The sequence below is a fragment of the Carlito syrichta genome, unplaced genomic scaffold (genome assembly GCF_000164805.1).
Source record: "Carlito syrichta isolate Samal-C Ts95f unplaced genomic scaffold, Tarsius_syrichta-2.0.1 Scaffold316274, whole genome shotgun sequence".
NCBI classification, from domain to species: domain Eukaryota; kingdom Metazoa; phylum Chordata; class Mammalia; order Primates; family Tarsiidae; genus Carlito; species Carlito syrichta.
Genome location: NW_007260370.1, coordinates 970,140 through 993,066, shown reverse-complemented (window position 1 = coordinate 993,066; position 22,927 = coordinate 970,140). Strand labels below are relative to the sequence as shown.

Genomic DNA, 22,927 nt, shown 5'->3' with positions numbered 1-22,927 from the left:
AGAGATTCAGAAAGGTTTTCTCTTAGTGCACAGAAATTCATTATTGTAAATATCAGCGCTTCATAGCTTTAGATATGATGATCATAAATTGCCACTATTCTTCAAAAATATTTAAGTGGGTAGGAGAAGAAAAGGAGTACACACAGAAAAAATGAGGACATGTATATTCTAATATATTAAAGTAGTTATTTCTGGGTGTTTGAATTTATTAGTGATTTTACTTTCTAAAAAGTATATTTTTAATATCTGAAAACAAATTTAAATTAAAAGCAAAATGTATAAATCATAAGTTTTAAATGAACACCTCCTACTTTAATCAGGAATAAAAGACTGTACTTTTATAAACAAAAAAAGAAACTCTAGGCTGGGTGCAGTGTCTCTCTTCTGTACTCCCAGCACTTTGGAAGGAAGAGGTGGGAAAATTGCTTTAGCAGAGGGGTTCGAGAACCAGCCTGGGCAATTTGACAAGACTTTGTCTCTGCAATAAATGAAAAAATTAGCTGGGCATGGCGGTGAGTGCCTGTATTCATAGCCACTTGGAAGGCTAAGGCAGAAGGATTTCCTAAGCCCTAGCAGGTCGAGGCTGTGGGTAGGTAACCTTGTGTGTGCCACTGCACTCTGGCTCAGGAAAAAAAAAAAAAACAGAAAAGAAAGAAAAAAAGAAACTCTGAAATGACTTAGAAGCTTAAATATTGGAACTATAATTGTTTGAGTGCTGTTAAATGCCTCTTACTCAGTACTTTTCATTCACTATTCTCAATTCTCTCAAAAACTCTGGGAGGTAGAGATTACCATCATAATTTTGCAGATGAAGGAATGAGGCTTAGATGCTGAAAATAATTTGTGTAAATTTTCACAGCTAGAAACAGCAGAATGAAGGTTCTAACCTAAGTCTGATTTACTCTAATGCCCAAGATCTTTTCACTGTATCGTGTAAGTCCTTCAGCACTTTCTCACTAGCAGTATTGTCATGGTAGTAAATGGTGGTGCTGGTAGTAGTAGCTGCTAGCATTTATGTCAGATGCTTTATAAAAAGGGCTTCACATAGACGCAATTCATTCTCCCAGTATAATACAAGGTGTATGTTATTATTACAGTATTGTCATTTTACAGATGAGAAAACTGAGGTATAAACAGTTTAAGTAACCTGTCCTCAGCCACAAAGCTAACTGCTGGCACAGCTAGGATTTTGAATGGAAATTAATTTCCATCAAAAGTCTTTTAAAAAATTTTATTTTAAAGATGTGTGGTACTATTCAGGCCTAGGTATACAAGTGGACATCGTACAAGTAAAGTTTGGGTCTCCCTTTGGTCCCTGCTTTGCCTGGTTTGAGATGAAGTATGCTTATTGATGTTGTGTCCCCACTCCCACCCAGGCAGGATCCCACTAGTGCCAATTTCTTTCTTATAGTATTTTGGTAAATGTTCTGGGTCCCCTCATGAGTGAGAACACGTGGTTCTCAATTCTTTGTTTCTGTGATACATCACTGAGTATGATAGACTCTAAATCCATCCAAGTTGCTGTGAAGTCTGTATGTTTGTCCTCCTTTATGCAGTGTGGCTGCATAATATTCCATTGTGTATATGTATTACATTCTTTTTATCCAGTCCAGTTTCAATGGGTAGCACGATTGGGTCCATGTTGCTAATGGGAAAAAATAATAAAATAGAAGATGTGCTGGTTTTATATCTTTATTGTGTCCCTGATAAATGTCTAATTAGTAAGCTATCTATATTACTTTAGTGAACACAAAAATTTATATATGATATTTATTATGTTTTTCCTATATTATTGAATGAATGATAAAATTCTAGAGGAATGCCAAAGAAAAATATTGATATCTGAAATTAATACAATAGTATAATTCATGAAATAGAATAATGTATAGATATAGAGTTGAGTAATGGTGTGAAATAAATAATATGAAGTTATTATTAAATGGTGAAAGATGGCATAGCGCTAACCTATCCTGGGCTCAGCTACTTGAACCTGGGTTGTCACCTGTAAAAGAAGAGTAACTCCTGTCTTCCAAGGTTGTTTTGAAGATTCAAGATAATATATGTAAAATTTCCAGAACCCAATAGCATTTAATAAATGGTATTATCAGCCAGGCTCGGTGGCTCAGCCTGTAATCCCGTGCCTTTGGGAGGCTGAGGTGAGTGGATTGCCTGAGCCCGCGGGTTCGAGACCTGCCTGGGTAACTTGGCAAGACCTCATCTCTACAATAAATCAAAAATCAGCCGGGCGTGGTAGCACTCGCCTGTAATTCTGGCTACTTGGAAGGCTGAGGCGGAAGGATCGCTGGAGCCCAGCAATTCGAGGCTGTGGTGGGTTGCACTCCAGTCTGGGTGACAGAGTGAGACTCCAACTCAAAAATGAAAAATGAAAAATTAAAAAAATAAATGGTATTATCATTATTATGTATTATAGATAAAACATAAGTCTTTAGTAATAATTACATGTGTCTTTCTGACATCACATTTGACAATTTTATGTGTAGATGAGCAGCTGCTAAAATTAAATTACACCTTGCATCGCATAATACATTTGTTGCTAAAAAGCAGCAAGCAAAGAAATCCAGAATTAAATTGTATTTTAAATAAATTAAGATACTCTCCCATTTGAAAAAATATGTTATTGGGCAATCTTCCTGTAAATCAAGCAGCTTTTGAATTCAGAATAATGTTTTTAATGTTATGTTTATAAATGTTTAGTCAATTTGTTTAAATAAAACATGTCAGTATGTCATGGTTATATTTACAACTCAAAAACTACATGCTCTAATTTAGGTGTATGATATATCTTGGGAAAAATTTAGTTGCAAATATCTTCAAATTATCAACTTAACTTACTTTTAAAATATAAATATTTTTTATCAAGAAGAAATTGCTCATTTTTTTAAAATTAGTGATGACCTAATATAAATTTTGCATGTATCCTGATGTCAGTGTTGTCCCACTTACTCATTTAATCTCAACACTTAATTTTTATGGGAAATGAAATATATAATTTGATTTCTTTTTCAAAAATTCACATCTCTATAACCCACGATTAAAAAAAAAATAAATAAAGCCTGCAATACAACTATGTACAGCCTAGGCTACTTCTGTTACAAATTTTTAAGCTTGGTCTCTGGCTAGCATGAGGCAACAGTGCCACCTTCAGTATATTTTAGTACCTAGCTCTAAGGAAAAATTGCTCATTTTCACTTAAGAACATAGAAAACTGGAGGTGTTATGCAGATGGTACTTATTGATGTCATCTACTTACATATATAATTAGTGGTGTTGTGATCTTAAATTCTTTTTGCCAGTATGTTTCATTTCTATGTTGCTGGCCTGGCCTGTGTCTTTGAAATTCTAATTCATTTGCAAAAACAACTATAAACTGTTTATTCTCAAAATATTTTATTTTAAGTCCCACCCAATTTTATTAGCAGTATTATAACACTATTTTCTTAATTTGAGTTAATATTACACTGTTTTTTTTTTTTTTTGGCATAATGAATGCATAGTATATTCAAAGTATCTGGAAAAAAAAACAAATATTAAATATATATCATATATTTTTATATATTTAGGTCTATATTACCAGTAAAGATTATATTTGGTAAATGTACATTTTACCCTAAATAGGTATTCTGATTTAGAAATATGTAAGTGTTCAAATCCCCAACAGTTTTTAATCCTAAATGCATAAATCTAAGCACTATGTTTTAATCATAAAAACAAAAATTGCATTTTAAAATTTTTTATGAGTTTAATTAAACACTGAAGATTTCTATCTAGTGTGTTTTGGATGCATCTTATATAACAGTGGAGGAGACCTAAAGACATAACGTTAAAAGCCATTTAAGTTCATTTCATCAACAGATACTCCCTGAGTACTTCCTCTTTCCTCTAGTGGTCTTTTAATTACATAAATATACAATAAGTCATATTTTTCATAATTTTTGAACCAGTAGAATTTTTTCTTGCTTCTTACTGCCCCCACACATACAGATTTTCTGTGAAGCTTTACATATTAAAGTTAAGCAATCTGAAAATTAATACATATTATGAGTTCAATACTATACTAAGTGAAATTAGGAATTTAAAATGAGATATGAATCCCAGCACTTTGGGAGGCAGAGATAAGAGAATTCCCTTGAGCCCAGGGGTTCGAGACCAGCCTAGGCAACTTGGTGAGCCCTCATCTCTACCACAAATCAAGAAAATTATTCAGGTGTGGTGGCACACGCCTGTAGTTCCAGCTACTTGGAACGCTGAGGTGGAAGGATTACCTGAGCCCAGCAGGTCGAGGCTGTGGTGGCTATGAGCGTGCCACTGAACTCTAGCCTGGATGACAGAGTGAGACTCCAACTCAAAAAATAAGTAAATAAAATGAGATACGTGATGAACATACCAAAGCATACTGATATATCCGCGTCAATGGTGACTTTCTTATGTTTATGAATTATATCTCAATTTTATAAAAAGTCAAACAGACCTGTATAAAAAGATTTGTTTGTTTTTTAAAACAAAAAATCCAAATCCTTTAGATTAACCATTTTTCTTTGACTTGTTTCCCTTGTCTTTACATGAAATTATTTTATTGTTATATTATTTATTCACTAGTTTCCATATTTATGTCTCTCTAGCTCATGGTGAGAAACATGAGGAATTAATTACCTTAGGAAGCCCAGATTCTCATACTATTAGTGAGGGACAAAAATCTTCAGGAACTTCCAAAACAACCAGAAAAGGTAAAGAAAAGCCTTCTGAGAAAGAAAAGACAGCCAAAGAAAAACAAGCACCTCGCTTTGAGCTTCAGGTAAGTGTGGCACGATTTTTTTTACTGAAATCACTTACCGTAGAGTTCACTAGATGCCTCCTTCCCTATCTCTCCTGAGGACAAAATTGACAAATTCTACCTCCCTGATTCCAGCAACCATCTCAGTACCTTGAGAGCATTCCTTGGATACTTTCTCCAAACCTTCTTTTCTAGTTCAGTATCAAAAAGTATTAACTGAGCTTTTACTATATCGAACACTATTCTTTGGACTTGGGTTTCTGAGATTAAAATGATCCAGTCTTTACCCTAAAATAACTTAGAGTCTATTGGAGGAAACCCAAGATAAACAGAGAGTTTTAATGTTGTGTTGTATGTGCAGTGGTAGAAAGGATGGGTTCTAATCCAACCTCTTCCAGGAGGACCTGAGCTCTGAACAAAGACATGCTGAGGAAAATTCAACTCAGTCTAGTTTTTTATAGTATTAAAGCATGAGAGATGAGGCTAAGAGAGACTTTAAGCCTCATCGGAAGGCTGGGAACCTATGTATACCCCAGAGGTCATGACTCTAAACTCCTTCAGGGTCAAGTAGGTAATTGCAGTGATTAGGGATAAGGAAGAAAATGTGGCTGGCAAACTTGAGTGCAATCATAGGCCTAAAGATATTCAAGTTATTTTACAAACACTGCACTCAAAACAAACTACCTGCGTGAATCTTTTTGCCATTTGTGATCATTGCCCAGGTTAAGCAGAACTGGAAGGTGGAATATTGAAGAAGTGCATTGACATGATAAGATTTACATTTCAGATATCCTGGTGGCTTTTAAGTATATGGATCTAAAGGAGAAAAGATTAGAGATGGGAAAAACATTCAAGACAGTACTTTAGTAATCCAAGCAAAAGAGTACAAGGTGTACCAGGAACAGATCAAAAGAAAGAAAAAGAGAGGAGAGATCAAGAACTAACTAGGAAACACAACAGGGGTGTAGTCATTAATCTGAAATGGGTGTTAAGAAACAAGGAGGAACAGAGTACATCTCCCAGGTTTCAGCAAGATTAACTAAGTAGAATGTTGACAACACTAGCAAAATAGTAAAGAAAATTAGCAAATAAGGAGAGAGATGATGAACTGTGGTTCCAGGTTGCAGGAATGGTCCACTTGCATTTGAAAGATTTTATTTCTTAGCTGAAGTCTGCCCTTGGAAGTGAAGTAGTTAAGCGTAACCCATTCGTAGATTCACCACTAGACACGGGGCTCTCCCTTAATACCTTTGTAGTCCTCCCTTCCCTGATCAAAACTTGTTCTTAGAGAGCTCATTTGTCAAGCAATTTAAAGTATTGCAAAAACTAGCGTACTATATTATAAAAGGAAGAAATAAAAGACTTTCCAACTATGAGATTCAGTTCTTATAAAAATATTAGAGGAATATTGTAGAAAGCAAGATGTTTTTGGTAACACTGAAAGCAAACTGCACATGAAAAGTTTATTCAGTGGTTGTACTAATCTCCCCTTCCTGAACTGCATTATTTGACATGGATAATGGACATAGTCTCAACCTTATGTAAAGTGCTATATAACCACATCAGTTTCAAGTCTATCTCCCTACCCAATTGCCACCAGTGAAACTAACCTATGTAGAAATTCTCAAGGACTGTATCAATCTGCTCCCAGCCTATAGTCTATGCAAGTGATCCTATGAGATATCAAAATGTTGTTAACTTTTATAATGAATATATAGCAAATATATCTAGACCTGGACATAATCAAATATCCTGCTCTTGTTTTTGTAAAAAGATGCTAAGTGGAAAAAAGCATATTTTAGAATTTAATGTGTATAATTTTTAGGTAAAATTTGCATACAATAAAATGCACAAATTTTAATTGTATGATTCAATGAGTTTTGACAAATATATTCACCATATGACCCATGCCCCTATCAAGATATTGATTATAACTCCAGGCCAATATACTTGATAAACATAGATGCTAAAATTCTCCACAAGATTCCAGCAAACCAGATCCAATAACACATCTCAATAATCAACCACAATGGCCAAGCAAGCTTCATCCCTGGGATGCAGGGCTGGTTCAACATCCACAAAACCATAAACGTAATTAAATACATCAACAAACAAAAAAACCACGATTATATCATTAGATGCAAAAAAAGCTTTTGATAAAATCTAGTTCCCCTTCTTGATAAAAACCCTCAAACATCTAGGCTTAGATGGAACATACCTCAAAATAGTAGAGCCATCTATGAGAAACCCAACATACTACTAAACAAACAGAAATTGGAATCATCTCCTCTGAAAACTGGAACAAGACAAGGATACCCACTCTCACCCCTCCTGTTCAACATAGTATTGGAAGTCCTAGCTAGAGCAATCAGACAAAAAAAAAAAAAAAGAAATCAGGGGTATCAAAATAGGAAAAGAGAAAGCTAAGTTATCCCTCTTTGCAGATGACATGATTCTATACCTTGAAAACCCAAGAGAATCTGTCAAAAATCTCGTTGCACTGATAAAGAACTTTGGCAAAGTCTCAGGGTATAAAATAAATGTGCAGAAGACAGTAGCATTTCTATATATCAAAAATAAACAAACAGAAACCAAAATAAAAAGCACAATCCCATTCACAATAGTCACCAGAAAAAAAGAAATACCTTGGCATATTCCTAACCAGAGATGTGAAAGACCTTTACAATGAAAGCTACAAAATACTGCTCAAGGAAATCAAAGATGACACAAACAAATAGAAAAATATTCCATGCTCATGGACTGGAAGAGTCAACATTGTTAAGATGTCCATTCTACCCAAGGTAATCTACAGATTTAATGCATTCTTCTCAGACCAGAAAACGACAATACAGGAATTCATATGGAAACATAAACAACCACGAATAGCCAAAACAATCCTCAGTAAAGAAAAATGTTTTTTAAAAAGAAGAAAAAAACAGAGTGGGAGGTATCACACTCCCAGACTTTAAACTTATTATAAAGCTACAATAATCAAAACAGCCTGGTATTGATACAAGAACAGGCATATAGACCAATGGAACAGGATAGAGATTTCAGAAGCAAAACCTCAATTTCTCAGCCAACTCATCTTTGACAAAGCCTCCACCACCAATCACAGGGGAGAGGAAAAGCTATTCAGTAAATGGTGCTGGGAAAACTGGCTGACCATATGCAGAAGATTAAAACAAGACCCCTACCTATCATCATATACAAACGTCAACTCTAAATGGATCAAAGACCTAAATGTAAAACTTCAAACAATTAGAATCTTAGAAAGTACAGGAGACACCCTTATGGAAATTGGAACTGGCAACCATTTCCTGATCAAAACCCCAAGTGCCCATGCCATAAGAGATAAGATGGATAAGTGGAACCTCATCAAACTGACAAGTTTCTGCAAAGTCAAAGAAACCATCGAGACAGCAGGGAGACAGTCCACAGACTGGGAAAAAATATTTGTCAACTGTATATCTGACAAAAGCCTGACACCTAGGATCCACAAGGAACTCAAACATGCTGAAAATAAAAAAACAAACAGTCCCATTACAAAGTGGGTAAAAGGCGTGAATAAGCACTTCTCAAAAGAAGACGTAGGAGCAGCCAACAGATACATGAAAAATGCTCAGCCTCACTAGTCATCAAAGAAATACAAATCAAAACCACATTGTGATACCAACTAACTCCAGCCAGGAAGACCATCATCAAAAACAAAAAACAACAGATGCTGGAGAGGATGCAGGGAAAAGGGAACACTTCTACACTGTTGGTGGGAGTTTAAACAAGTACAACCTCTGTGGAAAACAGTTTGAAAATTCCTAAAAGGTCTAAAAATCGACCTTCCATATGACCCACCAATCCTCCTACTGGGAATATACCCAGAGGAACTCAAATCACTCTATGAAAAAGATACCTGCACACGCATGTTTATTGCAGCATTGTTTACAATAGCAAAAACATGGAACTAACTGTGCTGCCCATCGAAAGAGAACTAGATTTAAAAAATGTGGTACATATACACGATGGAATATCACGCTGCCTTGGATGGACTTAGAGTCTATAGTACTGAGTGATCTATGACAGAAACAAAGAACTGTGTATCATATGTTCTCACTCATAAGTGGACCCTGAACAATTATCATAATACTATAACAAAAGGGTTATCAGTAGTGGGAAATTGCCGGGGGTGGGGCGGGATTGGCAATAGTGGGATTCTGCTGGGGGGGCGGCACACCTCATCAACAAGGGATACCTGCATAATGAACATTTGTATAACTAACCCTGAATTATATCCCACATCTCTAAAATAAAAAAAAAAAATTTTTTTAAAGATATAGATTATAGATCACGCCCATTATGTCAGGAATTTCCTCCAACTTTCTTGCATTGCATTCTTTCGTCCCCACTCCTCATCTCCCAGTAGCCACTGATCTTTCCGTCACTATGCTTTTTCCCTGTTCTGGGATTTCACACCATTGGCATACAAGATGTACTCTTTTGTGTTCAACTTCTTTATCTCAGTATAATACCTGCCTGTGGTATATATCAGTAGTTCTTACCTTGTAACATTAAAGAGTACCCAATTACATGAATACATTACAATTTGTTTATTCCTTAGTCAATAGACATATTTTATTATCTGTATATGTGTGTGTGTGTGTAGTTTTATGAATAAGACAGCAATGAACATATTTGTATAAGTCTTTTGTGAACATGTGATTTCATTTCTTTTAGGTAAATACCTAATAATAAAATTATGGATCATGAGGTAAAATCTAGACACCTTTGAAATGAGGCAAACATCCAACTCAAGGGTTTTTATTTTATTTTCTCAGATACCTACTCTTCACTCTCAACAAGAAGACCCAAACAAACCCTACTGGATTTTGAGGCTTGTCATTGAACACAATGAATCAGACTTTTTTGAAGTGAAAAAGGATACAGAACGAGCAGATGAAATACGAGCCATGAAGCAGGCCTGGGAGATGACTGAGCCAGGAAGAGCAATCAAGGTCACCTGACTTTAAAAAGTGTTACTTTTAAACTTTTCATCTTTAAGCTTGGTCTGGAAAAAGAGTCACATTGGTCAAACCATATAGTCTTTCCTTTAGAAATGGTATCTGGAATTTTATAAGACACTGATTAACTAAATATTAAGACCATATTGGGCCATATGGTGAAATGTTCCCCTCCTGATATCACAAAATGGTGCCACATATAGGCTCAAACTATTAATATGAGTTACTTCATTCTTTCACATAGTCTTGGTTATGTATACATCTGCCCTTAACACCCCCAAGTAAGAAAACAGAGATGTTGAACAGGTGAACAACCTTAACGATTAAAAGCATGTACTGCCTCCTTGTGGAAGGCTTATACCTTGACTCTTCCCCAATCCCCTATGTTAACTATAAGGGTCATTGCTCTGGTGAAACACTATGTACTTCTGTGTTAAACTGGGAGAGGGATGTCTGTGATCCAGTGCCACGGGTAAGATGCAAAGAAATGCACATAAGATTGGAAAATCTAGATTGATTTAGAAAGTAGATTGGAAAGGGAGGGAAAAGGGGGATCCGCCTCCTGCAGATTGGGGAGGGGGCCAGAGCTTAAAGAGAAGCATGGCCTGGCTATAGCGCGATGAACACATGGTCTGGCCAGAGTTTAACAAAATCAGTGCTGGCAACTGTTTGAGGTCAAATGTTTTTTAAACTTTTCCTTTGATGGGGCAGGTTGTTAAGGTGATTGGGTGGTGATCTGTTTTGTGTCATCAAGAAGGGGCAGGTAAACACAGGTACTGACATCACAGTGATGGACGGCAGGCAGCCGGGTGTGCTAGTCACCTAACTGTTGCCATGGTGATGGGGTCTGTCACCTTCCTGATGACCAAATCGATGAGTGGGCCAGTAACATAGATGAGAGGGGCAGGTGAAAGAAGGTCCCTTGGGAGATGTTAATCTCAATGTTTTGTGGCTTGCCCAGGGTTCTAGGAAAGGATTAATGTCTGGCTTAAGGAGGCCAGAGAGATTCCATTTGTGGTTCTATCTTTTCAGTAAGTGATTCATGTTCCAATTAGAGGGATATTGGGGCAAATGAAAAAAGATTCAGGAGCAACTGAATCTAAGATAGCACACCCAAGGTGTTCGTTTTAGGACTACTTCATTCATTCTCAAAAATAACTGTCAAAATCATGGATGGTTTAGAATTTGAGTTTATTTAATAATTGAGATCGGGCCTGGCTCAAACTGCCCTATGCAATTCACATTCTCCTGTTTCATTTCAGATTGAATACTGTTAACATGTATTTCCTGTACTGTTTGCTGCTTTTCAAGAGTTTTTTAAACAGTTGATAACGTTTGTTCTCTAGGCTTCTCAGGCCCGTTTGCATTATCTTAGCCGGTTCATTAAGAAAACATCTGATGCAGAGAGTGTACCTGTGTCTGAAAGCCAAACTAAAACAGTGGAAGAAGGTCAGTAAATTCTGCCCCAGCTGCCTCAGAGCACAGGGCTGTTACTTGCACCTCTTAAAAAAAAAAAAGTAGTCAATGGGTTATGCTTGGTAAAAAGGTAACATTTCAGAATCTGCTATCATTGGGATTGTGAAAAGCTGCTTAATTTCAGATAACTGTATTAACAGTGTCTCAATTATTGAATCATTCTCACTCATTCTCTCATTGAAGTCCTACATCTCCTTCACCCAGTCACCTTGAAAGTAGTTTTGGGCCAGGCTCTGTGGCTCAGCCTGTCATTCCAGTACTTTGGGAGACCAAGGAGAGTGGATTGCCTGAGCCCATGGGTTCAAGACTAGCCCAGGCAACTTGGCAAGATCTCGTCTCTACAATAAATCAAAAATGAGCCGAGCGTGGTAGCACCCGTCTGTAGTTCCAGCTCCTTGGAAGGCTGAGGGGGGTGGCCGTGAGTGTGCCACTGCACTGTAGCCTGGGTGACGGAGTGAGACTACAACTCAAAAAAAAAAGTAGATATGATTTCCCCCATTTAAGTAAAGGTGCAACCAGAGATAAGTATGCAACCTAGTTAGAAGGTGGCAGTATGGAACTTGAAGGCATGCCTACTACTATAAATGGCATACCTTTCTAATAACAGTAATAGTAGATAATAGCAAGTAGAAGCATAATAAAGCTAACTACTTTTATTGCCTGATTGCTTTGGGCCCACCACTGTTGTTGATATTAATTCTTTCATTTAATATTCACATCAACCTACTGAGGTATGTAATATGATTTCCAGATTATCAGTAAGAACACAGGCACAAAGAGCCTCAGCACTTCTCTAAGTTGACAAGAAACTCAGATCCAGCCAGCCTGCAGATGGGGCTTTCCATGACTCTGTGTCTTCTCACAGCCACTTGGCTGCCCCACCTATCACCACACTGTACAGAAGACATCTACATCCCAAATCATGTTTTTTCAGTTATATATCTTCAATCGTTGCTTAAAAATTATATCCCTTAACTTTTCATATGAACAGTGTGAACAGCATATATCACCCTAATCCTGTTATCTATCCTGAGATAGGCATTCTGCAAAGCATGTTATGTTTGTTCTTTTACTTTAACCTATAGCAACCGTGAGGCAAGCATTTCTATTCCCATTTTACAAATAAAGACACCAAAAGTCAGAGACTTATTCTTCCTAAGTTGTAAATATTGAAAGTGACAGAGTTGAGATTTGAAATATTTCTAATTACTAAAATACTTTAATTGTTAGTTAGAATCTAATGTGATTTAGGAAAACAAAAGTGAATAGGATTCAGTTCTTGTCCTTTAGGCTGTATATTTATTATTTTTTTTAATTATATGAACAGTGTAAAAAATATTACACTGGACATGATAAAGTGAAAAAAAGATTTTATTCAAGACTATTGAAATAGGGGAGAAAGATTGAATTTAACTCTGAATACAACAGGGACAAGTGGGGATTTATAACCAACAAGCCAGACAAGGAAACAGATAGAAATTATTAAAAGGAACTTAATTAGATATCAAAGGTTAGGGAAGAAGAACTTGACGGGATACCAAGCGTGGGGGAATTCTGGAGAGACTGGCATAGCAGGATTCTTTGTTAAAACTGGGGTCAGCATTTCAGGGACAAGGCTTACCTGAGAACAGTGCTTAGAGGAGCCTGACTTTAACATATAACATACATGTCATAAAAACACAAATCTTAACCATACGGCTTGATTAATTTTTGAATTTGTATATACTCAGTAGTCACCATTTAGATCAAGATATAAAACGCTTACCACACACTAAATGTCTTCCTCAATCTCTTCCCAGTCATTTCCTCCTTCAGGATAACGACTAGTCTGACTTGTATCACTTTCAATTAATTTTGTCTATTCTCGAACTTCATCAGTTTAGACTCATACGTGTTTTGTATGTGTCACTATTAAGTTGTCCTATTGCTTCCTGTGTCCGGAATAGTAACCTATGTTTTATAAGAAATTTGTCTGCCTTATCTAAGTTCAACTTATTGGAATACTTTGTTTCGCCTCTTTTTTTAATCACTCTTGTTCAATTTTAATAATACTTTTTAAGAACCAGCTTTTGAATACTGTCTACCTTTTATTCAATATTTCTCCATGCTTTTAAGCACTCTGCTATTACTGCCTTTCCCTCATTGCAAAATATACCACAAATTCAATTACCTGCAATTGATAAATAGGGTAATAATGTTTGTATCATGTGGAAGTCATGGTAGGCTTTACAGTTTTTTAGGCTTAGAGTTCTAGCTCAGTTGGAACAGAATAAGAGTGCTAAGGAAAAAATCTCTCAGCTTGACAACTTAACAAACAAGAGTTCTTTTCATCTCTATTTTAAGACAATTTTATATGTGTCTGCACACAGGGCTCCCTCCCCACAGAGGACTACCCCATGCATGCACCTTTCTCAGCATAGGGCTGGTGGTTGCACTTCCTCCAGGGCCCACCCAACAGCAGCCCCAATGGTTCAAAGACCCCACTTCCATTTCTATTGTCTTGACTTCTAAAAGCATTTTTATGAGAAGTTTTAATATCTGGAGGCAGTTTCCAGACACACTACCCTCCAGGGCCATTCATATCATCATCTGCGGTACCAATTATTGTTTTTGCTCTAGTGCTCTGGTTAGAAGTTGCAAAGCTTTTGAATCACTTGCTCTAAATCTGTGCTTCCATAAGCAAGCCCTGTTACTTTTTGCATGTGATGTCATAGAATGCAAGCTTTATTCAGTAATGCACATGTCATGTTGTAGTAGAAACGCCTGCAAGTGTTGTAAAAGAGCCAGAGTCAGATTCTGCGGGTTCAGAGAGCAAAGAGCTGGCACAAAAAGGATCAGGGAGTATGGTGTGGAAAAGGTGGCAATTGACCAAGGGCTTGAGGGATCTGGCAAAATCCATGAGCAGTGAAAGTGGAGGAGCATCCTCATCTGGGAAGGAAAAGAGTGAGCAGAGCATGAAGAAGGAAAATATTAGTAAGTATTTCTCACGTTGGTAAGATAAATATGCGTTTTCAAATAATAGTTCTGGAAAAGATTGTAACTTAAACATATGTGATGCCTAGGTCTTTAAAAGTAGAAAATATGTATTTTGGATCTATAAGTGTTCATTTTACTTAACAGAGTTGGTAATTTGCTCAAGTACATGATTGCTACACCCTTAACCAGAAGACAAAAGTGGGAAAAACAATTAGCAGGTGTATTTTTTCTGTGTATAGGTTTTTTGTGTCTACGCAATTGTCATTAAACACAGATCCTTTCTGTTTCATCTATAGCATGCTACATGATAGATTTTCTTTTTACCTTTTATAACAAGTTTTAAGTATTTCGTTTCTAAAATGCTGAAAAAGAGCAATTTTCAGTGGTATACAATTCACACTGACTTGGTTCATTTCTACATGGATTCATATTTGTTCACTAAAATGAACCTAAGCCTTGATCAAAGGAAAATGCTTTTGCACATTCCAGGTTTCCATGAGGAAGGATTATTCCTAAGCTACTTCTTGGACTCTTTATGCTTAAAAAGGACTAAGTGCCTTATCTGATCATTGCCTTTGGAAAGAACAAATTGGGCTGCCCAAGGGAGCCTGAGTTCACTGCTGCTCCCTGAGTTGAGAGCACTACCTGCCACTGGACTGGAAGAATCAGTAGCCACAGGTTTCTGTGATCATGGTCCATTTGTTTCTCACATCAAGCTCCATCCTCCAATCAAACCTGCATCAGTAGTAAAATCTTACTCTTTATTTCTCGACTTATTCCAAATCCAGGCAGGAATAAAAGATATTTTGGAAACAAACATTCTTAGATACATCAACAATGGTTCTTTTCTCAAGTTGCTTAAACAATTCTGAGATTTTAAAAATTAAGACGTACATAAGGCTAAAGCATGTAATTGAATGATTTCTATAGTAAGAGGAAAATTCAAAGGACACTTTTACTATACTAACAAGAGATTCTGATATTTCTCACTTGATATTTTGAAAGTAAGTGCCCGTTTAATAGGTAATAGCTCACATGACAGTAGCATGAAAGCTTATTAAAAACCTTTTATTTCATATTACTTTTTAATTTGTCGAGTGATTTTGCATGTTTTATCTCACTTGAGCTTCTACGAACTAGAGCAAGCAAATACTGCTATCTCCACTTCAATAATGAATGAATTGATGCGTCTCACTCAAGGGCAGGAAGTTGTTGCAATTTGGGCAGAACTAGGTAGAACTTTGAATCTGGCTCTTTGGGTGCCACATATTGTGATCTCTAACTGAACGCATACTATTCCTCATCCTTAGTTAAAGATCTGTAAAATTTTTAAAGCGTAATTAAAACAGTGCAACTTAAATTCTGATATCAAATTGTTTATTTACATGTAAGCATAATCTTTTTAAAAAATTCTATTTTTGATTGACAAATAATTATATATGTTACTGTGGTACAGTGGGATATTTTGATACATGCACACATTGCAGAATGATCAAATTAGGCTAATTAACATATTTATCACTTCGGATATTTTTTCTTTGTGGTGAGAACATTTAATGTCTACTCTTTTTGTATATTTATATATTATTTTATTATTTTATTTTTTGAGTTGCGTCTCACTCTGTCACCCAGACTGGAGTGCAGTGGCCGCTCCCAGCCACTGCAGCCTCGACCTGCTGGGCTCCGGCGATCCTTCTGCCTCAGTCTTCAAGTAGCTGGAACTACAGGCACGCGCTACCACGTCCAGCTAATTTTTGATTTATTGTAGAGATGAGGTCTTGTCAAGTTGCCAGGCGGGTCTCGAACCCGCAGGCTCAGGCAATCCACTCACCTTAGCCTCCCAAAGCGCGGGATTACAGGCTGAGCCACCGAGCCTGGCAATATTTACATATTATTAACTATAGTCACCAGGCTGTGCAATAGATAACCAAAATCTATTCCTCCTATCTAACTAAAACTTTGTACCCTTTGACCAACATTTTCTCTTTTATTGTCCTCTGCCCTCTGACTTCCTCTGACTTCAAGCCTCTGGCAACTGCCATTCTATTCTCTATTTCTATGAGTTTAACATTTTTGATTCCACACATAAGTGAGATAATGTGTATTTGTCTCTCTGTGCCTGGCTTATTTTACTTAGCAAACTGTGATTAGCACAAGATGCCATTGTGAATATATACTTATATGCTTATCATTCATCCATTGATGGATACTTTAGATGTTTCCATATCTTGGCTGTTGTGAGTAATGATGTAATGAACATGGAAGTACAGACATCTCTTTGACACAATGATTTCCGTTTATTTGGATATATGCCCAGAAGTAGGGCTGCTGGATCATATGGAATTCTACTTTTAGTTTTTTGAAGAACCTCCATACTGTTTTCCAAATGACTGTACTAATTTACAATGCCACCAACAGTGTACCAGGGTTTCCCTTTTTCCACATCCTTGCCAGCACTTATATTTCTTCTTTTTTTTATAATAGCCAATCTAACAGTGTGAGGTGATATCACATTGTGATTTTAATTTGCATTTCTCTGATGATTGGAGATGTTGAGCATTTTTTAATATATCTGTTGGTAATCTGTCTTCTTTTTTTTTTGATTTATTGTCTCACTCTGTCACCCTGGCGGGAGTGCAGTGGTACTCTCACAGCCACCGCAGCTTCAACCTGCTGTTCTCAGGTCATCCTTTTGCCTCAGCCTTCCAAGTAGCTGGAACTACAGGCACGCGTCACCACACCCGACTAATTTTTTTTATTTTATTGTAGAGATGAGGTCTCACCAAGTTGCCCAGGCTGGTCTCGAAACCATGGGCTCAGGCAATCCTCTCACCTTAGCCTCCCAAAGTGCTGGGATTACAGGTGTAAATCACTATGCCCAGCCATTTTTTTTGCATATCATAATCATTTTTAAAGCACAGATTTTTAAAAAATCTTTATATATTTACAGAAAGTTATGATTGTGTATTCAAAACCATTGGTTCTCAATCAGGGATGATTTTGCTACGAAGGAGACATTTGGCGATGTCTGGAGACATTTTATTTTTTTAGTCAGAGTCTCACTCTGTTGCCCAGGTTGGAGTACAGTGGCATGCTCATGGCCACCTCAGCCGCAGCCTGTTGGGCTCAGGCAAGCCTTCTGCCTCAGTCTTCCAAGTAGCTGGAACTGCAGGCATGTATCACCACGCCCAACTAATTTTTTTATTTTATTGTAGAGATGAGATATTACCAAGTTGCCCAGGCTGGTCTTGAACCCATGTCTCAGGCAATCCTCTCACCTAACTTCCCAAAGTGCTGGGATTATAGGTATGAGCCACTGTGTCTGGCCTTATATGTCTTCTTTTACAATATTTGTTCAAGACTTTAACCCATTTTTTTAATCTACTTATTTATTTATCTTCTTGTTATTGAGTAGTTTGAGTCCTTGTATGTTTTGAAAATTAGTCCAATATATGATTTGCAAATATTTTCTTTGAATCCATGGATTATTATTTATTATTATTGCTGTTGTTATTATTATTTTGCTGGGCAGAGGTTTTTAGTTTGATACAATTCCATTTGTCTATTTTTTTTTCTTTTGTTGCCTATGCTTTTGGAGTTATATTCAAAAAATCATTGCCCAGACCAATATCATGGAGTGTTTCCCCTGTTATCTTCTAACAGTTTTACAGTTTCAGGTCTTATGTTTAAACCTTTAATTCATTTTGAGTTGACTATCATATAAGGGTTCATTTTCATTCTTTTATATGTGAATACTGAGTTTTCTCTACACCATTTATTGAAGAGATTGTCCTTTTCCATTGTGTGTTCTTGGTATCTTTGATAAAAATCAATTGACAGTGGGCGTGTGGCTTTTTTTCTGGGATCTCTATCCTATTCCATTGGTCAATTAGTCTGTTTTTATGTCAGTACCTTGCTGTTTTAATTACCATAGCCTCATAAAATATTTTGAAATCTGGTCCTGTGATGCCTCCAGCTTTGTCCTTTTTGGTCAAGATTGCTTTGACTATTTGAGATCTTTTGTGGTTCCATACAAACTTTAGGAGTATTTTTTTTCCATTTATCTAAAAATTGACATTGATATTTTGATAGGGATTGCATTGAATCTGTGGATCACTTTGTGTAGCATGGACTTTTTAATAATAGTAATTCTTTCCGTCTGTGAGGACAGGATTTTCTACTTATTTGTGTCATCTTCTGTTTCTTTCATCAATGTTTTGTCTTAGGCTGTATCATCCTCCACAATGCAGTCCCCACTGTGCTCTGAAGCTAACAAGGTCATCTTTAAATTGAGAAAATCGAATGTAATCATGATTCTTCACACCAGCCCAGAGACATTCACAGTATAAACTTCATTTTTTCCTAGAGCCCCAGATAAGTGTAGTGAGGCATGGAAACTTGTTCTCCAATTTCAAATTGCCTGCTCCCCTTTTCTTCATGCTTTTGTCCATCACAGTCTTCAGACATTTTCATTAAAGTTCACATAATTGTAAAGGGGTGTACTTTCGGGTTGGGGAAAGGAGTAATGACAGGGAAGAAAGGTAAAATGAAGCAGGAAAGGAGGACCTAGGCCAAACAGCCTATCCCCAAGCAAAAAATGTCCTCAAAATGTTTCTCAAACATGTAAAAGCATTATTGTTTTAATTAATATATTAAAAGATAAATATAATTGCACACCATCAAGGAAAACTAACTTCCTCTTTCTCTAATAAGAAGTGTGTTGTTGTATAATTCTAGCACTGAAACACTGCCATGCACCCCAGGGGCTAGCTATGGTCGTAGAGGAGTCCTCTATAGGTTCAGATATCCAGCTATTATCAGAAACTCCGTATATGAGCCCACATCTGCTGTTATTATGCCACTCCTTGATACTCATTCCATAAGAAGTATCACTCATCAAAATTTATAGATCCTCTGAGAGATTTCTGTGGTTTGGCCTCTATGCCCCCATAGATGTTTGTAACTCCTCAAAATCTATCTTATTCTTGCCACTTCCTGTTTTCATATACTAAATCATATAGAACAATTTTTTCTCATAGTGCTAGAGCTATATGAGTACAAATGAGCTATATGAGTACGAATCTCACTCCTAAGCATTACTCCCAACTGCAACTCATTATCAAGGTCAAGAGTCTAATCATTACTTTCACTTTCACTTTTATTTACAGGTGCCTTGGAAAGCATCTGTTTCAGAGGTTGGAGATGATCTTTGTCTTTTTCCCTTGTTTCACACTCAGTCAAAATATTCTTCACCATGTCGTTTAAACATTGAATCTCATGTTATCTATGATGGAGGAAGTTTTTTCCACCAGTCTGTTGTAAACTGAAACTTTTATAAAATATAGTAAAATGTCATTTTATAGCAATGTCTCATTGCTATAAAAAATTTCTAAATGCTTTCTCTCACTTTTAGAACTTATTCCACAGAGGACCAGTTTGCAGATGGAGTACAGTATATGCACATGCATGGTATACACACATGCATAAACAAACACACATACTCATATTGAGCGGTATTGTTCTAGAGGTTCAAGACCATCATAACAGATTCACATCCTATTTTGATACACACGCGCTTTGTAAATGGGTATCCAAATGAACCTCTGTCCCTCCCCACACTCTGTTTAAATATATATTATTTGGCAAGATGTGAGGAAAAAATATAATTTATCAGGAAATATTTTCTTTCAAGTCAGAATCAGAAGAGTTTATGTCTTATAGAAGTGATCCAAATTTTAAATGCAAAAATGAACCCGACATAATAACATCCACAAGAATAGCAAATAAATCTTAGAAATTTAAGATCTCATAATAACCTTGATGTAAAAGATAAGTTATTGACCACTTTTTCTAGAAGAGCCATATTATTAAAAAGTCAACATTTCAGGCATGTTTTATTTCATATTATAAAATGAAACACATGTTTGGATTTAGGTTTTACTAACAGACAAGTATTGGAATTTATATTACTGTTTTCTCACAAGTGGACCATGATTTTATATACTTTTGAGAAAATAAAAACTTAATCTGAATGTTATTGTTTTATATGTTTTTAAAAGTGTACATTGTATTACATTTCTGACTGAGTTATGAATTTTGACAAGTTATTATAAATTAAGGACATTCCAATATTGCTAGAACCTATTTCAACTACATGTTAGGAGCAAGATTAAATAGTCAGGGAAAGGAAGATTGGACCTCTGGAATGGCAAAGTGAGAATTTGACATATTCTCTTCCCCAAAAAGAAATGATAAACTAGAAAAAAGTTATTAAAATATTTTGGAAATATGCAAATGAATGAAAGGCATAAAATTAAATAAAAATAATTATTAAAATGAATAAAAGCAAACAAACATAATTGTGTTAGTTTCCTATTGCTGATGCAACAAATAACCACAAACTTAGTGACTTAAAACAACATGAACTTTTTATCTTATGGTTCTGGAAGGTAGAAATCCTAAAATAAAGGTGTTGGCAGACATGCATTCCTACTAAAAGATATAGGGAAGAATCTGTTTCCTTTTTCAGCTTCTAGGACCACTTGATTATTTGGCTGTGGCCCCTTCCTTATATTCAAGGCCAACAGGACAGCATCTTCTTCATTCTCTTTCTCTCTCTCCCCCCTCACATCCCACTTTCCTCCCTGCCCCCTCTCCTATGTCTATTTCCCTTTCTCCTTCTCTGACTTTTTCTACTCTCTCCATCTTTTCCTTATATGGGTTCTTATGACTACACTGAGTACATCTGTAAAATCTAGAATAATCTTTCCATCTCAAAATCCTTAACTTAATCATATCTGAAAAGTTTTGCCACGTAAGGTAACAGAGTTACATGTTTCAGGGATTAGGATGCATACTTATCTGGGGGTCTATTATTTCCTCTACCACACTTGGTAGGAACAGTAGAGATCTGTGGCATGTTAGCGTGGGTTTCTCTCATTACCTCCAAGGCTTGTAGCATGGAAACCATGAGGACCAGCAACCTTATTGTCAATGCTAGAGGGAACTTACCTGATTTGAGGTTTCATAGAAAAGTTCCATGTCTATTGACATTGTTGAAAGCAATAAGGAACTTAGTGGCAAGCAATTAGGAATGACCAAGATCATAGCTGCCTGAGACAGTGATAATGGTCAAATGGACAACAGACCAGCTGAAAATTGAACAGGGAGATCTAAGCACCAGAACAGCCACAGTAAGCTTTGATAAGCTTCAAATAGTCTTGGACACCTGGATAGCTACACCCATGTTCAGGGCTGTGTGCACACTTAGGAGAGACTAGAGATGGTCCAAGTTGTCTGCTTGTCCCTGTAGGCATATAAAACCCTAAGCCAGTGGAAGTAGGGGCTGCTTTGTACACTGACAGAACTTTGTGTACTACAAACCACACAGAGATCCCCTTGTCAAAAGTGGAAGCTTTACTGAATCAACGTGTTTAAGAAAAATCTCTGAAAATATTTTGGCTGACCACTAAAGTATTCTGACCCCTGAGTGACCCCTAGGAAGTCGGATTTTAAAATAAAAAATAAGAATGAAAGAAAACTGTGTAGAAACACCTTTAGCTTAATGGGGACATAAGACTCTACAAGCAAATCACTAAACAACCAGCTAAACAAAGAAAAGCAACAACAATAATTCCTGGAGCAATAAGAATCCTGAGTTACTACAATGTATTATACATATTCTAAGGAATTGGGGAAAAACAATTAATATTATCTAGGCCTACTAAATGTGTTTGGCAAGGTCACATAATATATAAGATTAATTAAAATTATTTCTGCATAGTAGTGATGAATCAAAAATGAAACTGAGAAGACAATTTCATTGCATCAATAATAAATATTTAGAAATAAATTTAAAATTTAAAGTACAAAACTTGTATATTGAAAACTACAAAACATCCCTGACAAAAATTTTTAATTATCCAGATAAAAAGAGAGTCCATGCTTTGGACTAAAAAATTCTATAAATTTACTGTAACCTCTATCAGAATCATAGTAGAAATTTTACAGAATTTGACAAGCTAATCTCAAAACTTATATGGAAATGCAAAGGACTCAAAATGGCCAAAATAATTTTGAAAAAGAAAAACCAAGTGACAAGGGGACTTCCTCAACTAAAAATGAAGAAATAGACAAAACTATGGCTAACATCATACTAAATAGTAGGAACTAGAAATTTCCCCACTTAGATCAAGAACAAGCCAAAGATGTTCTCTACACCAATCATTTCCAATATTGTACTAGAAGTTCAAGCAAATGAAATAAGACAAGAAAAAGAAAGTAAGAAGTTAAAACTCTGTTTGTAGATGGCATGATTGTCTATATAGCACAATTACCACCGTAGTAGGGGATGTTAATAATGGAGGAGGCTATGCATGTGTAGGGAAAGGAATATATGAGATATCTCTGTATTTCCATCTCAATTTTACTGTGATCCTAAAACTGCTCTTAAAAACATAAAGTCTTTTTTTTGAAAGAGAACCAAGTGGAGAATTTTTCCATTTATTTTCTATTTTTATTTTTTATTTTAGATTCAGGGAGTACACATCCATATTCATTTCATGAGCATATTGTATAGTGGTGGGGATTGGGTTTCAGGTGGCCACATGAGGGATTTTTACTTTATGATTTCAAGATTGATTATGAAGTTAGTAATAATAATCAAAAC

At 36.2% G+C, this 22,927-nt stretch overlaps 1 protein-coding gene across 1 annotated transcript in view; it reads left to right on the top strand.

Annotated features, from left to right (window-relative positions):
- Nucleotides 1-22,927, top strand: part of ADGB (androglobin) — a 192,999-nt gene that overhangs the window by 162,207 nt on the left and 7,865 nt on the right. Inside the window, exons 30-33 of the mRNA XM_008074020.1 lie at nt 4,641-4,813; nt 9,625-9,801; nt 11,154-11,256; nt 14,038-14,256. Of these exons, the coding sequence (XP_008072211.1) occupies nt 4,641-4,813; nt 9,625-9,801; nt 11,154-11,256; nt 14,038-14,256 (672 nt within the window). The remainder of the gene's footprint in view (nt 1-4,640; nt 4,814-9,624; nt 9,802-11,153; nt 11,257-14,037; nt 14,257-22,927) is intronic.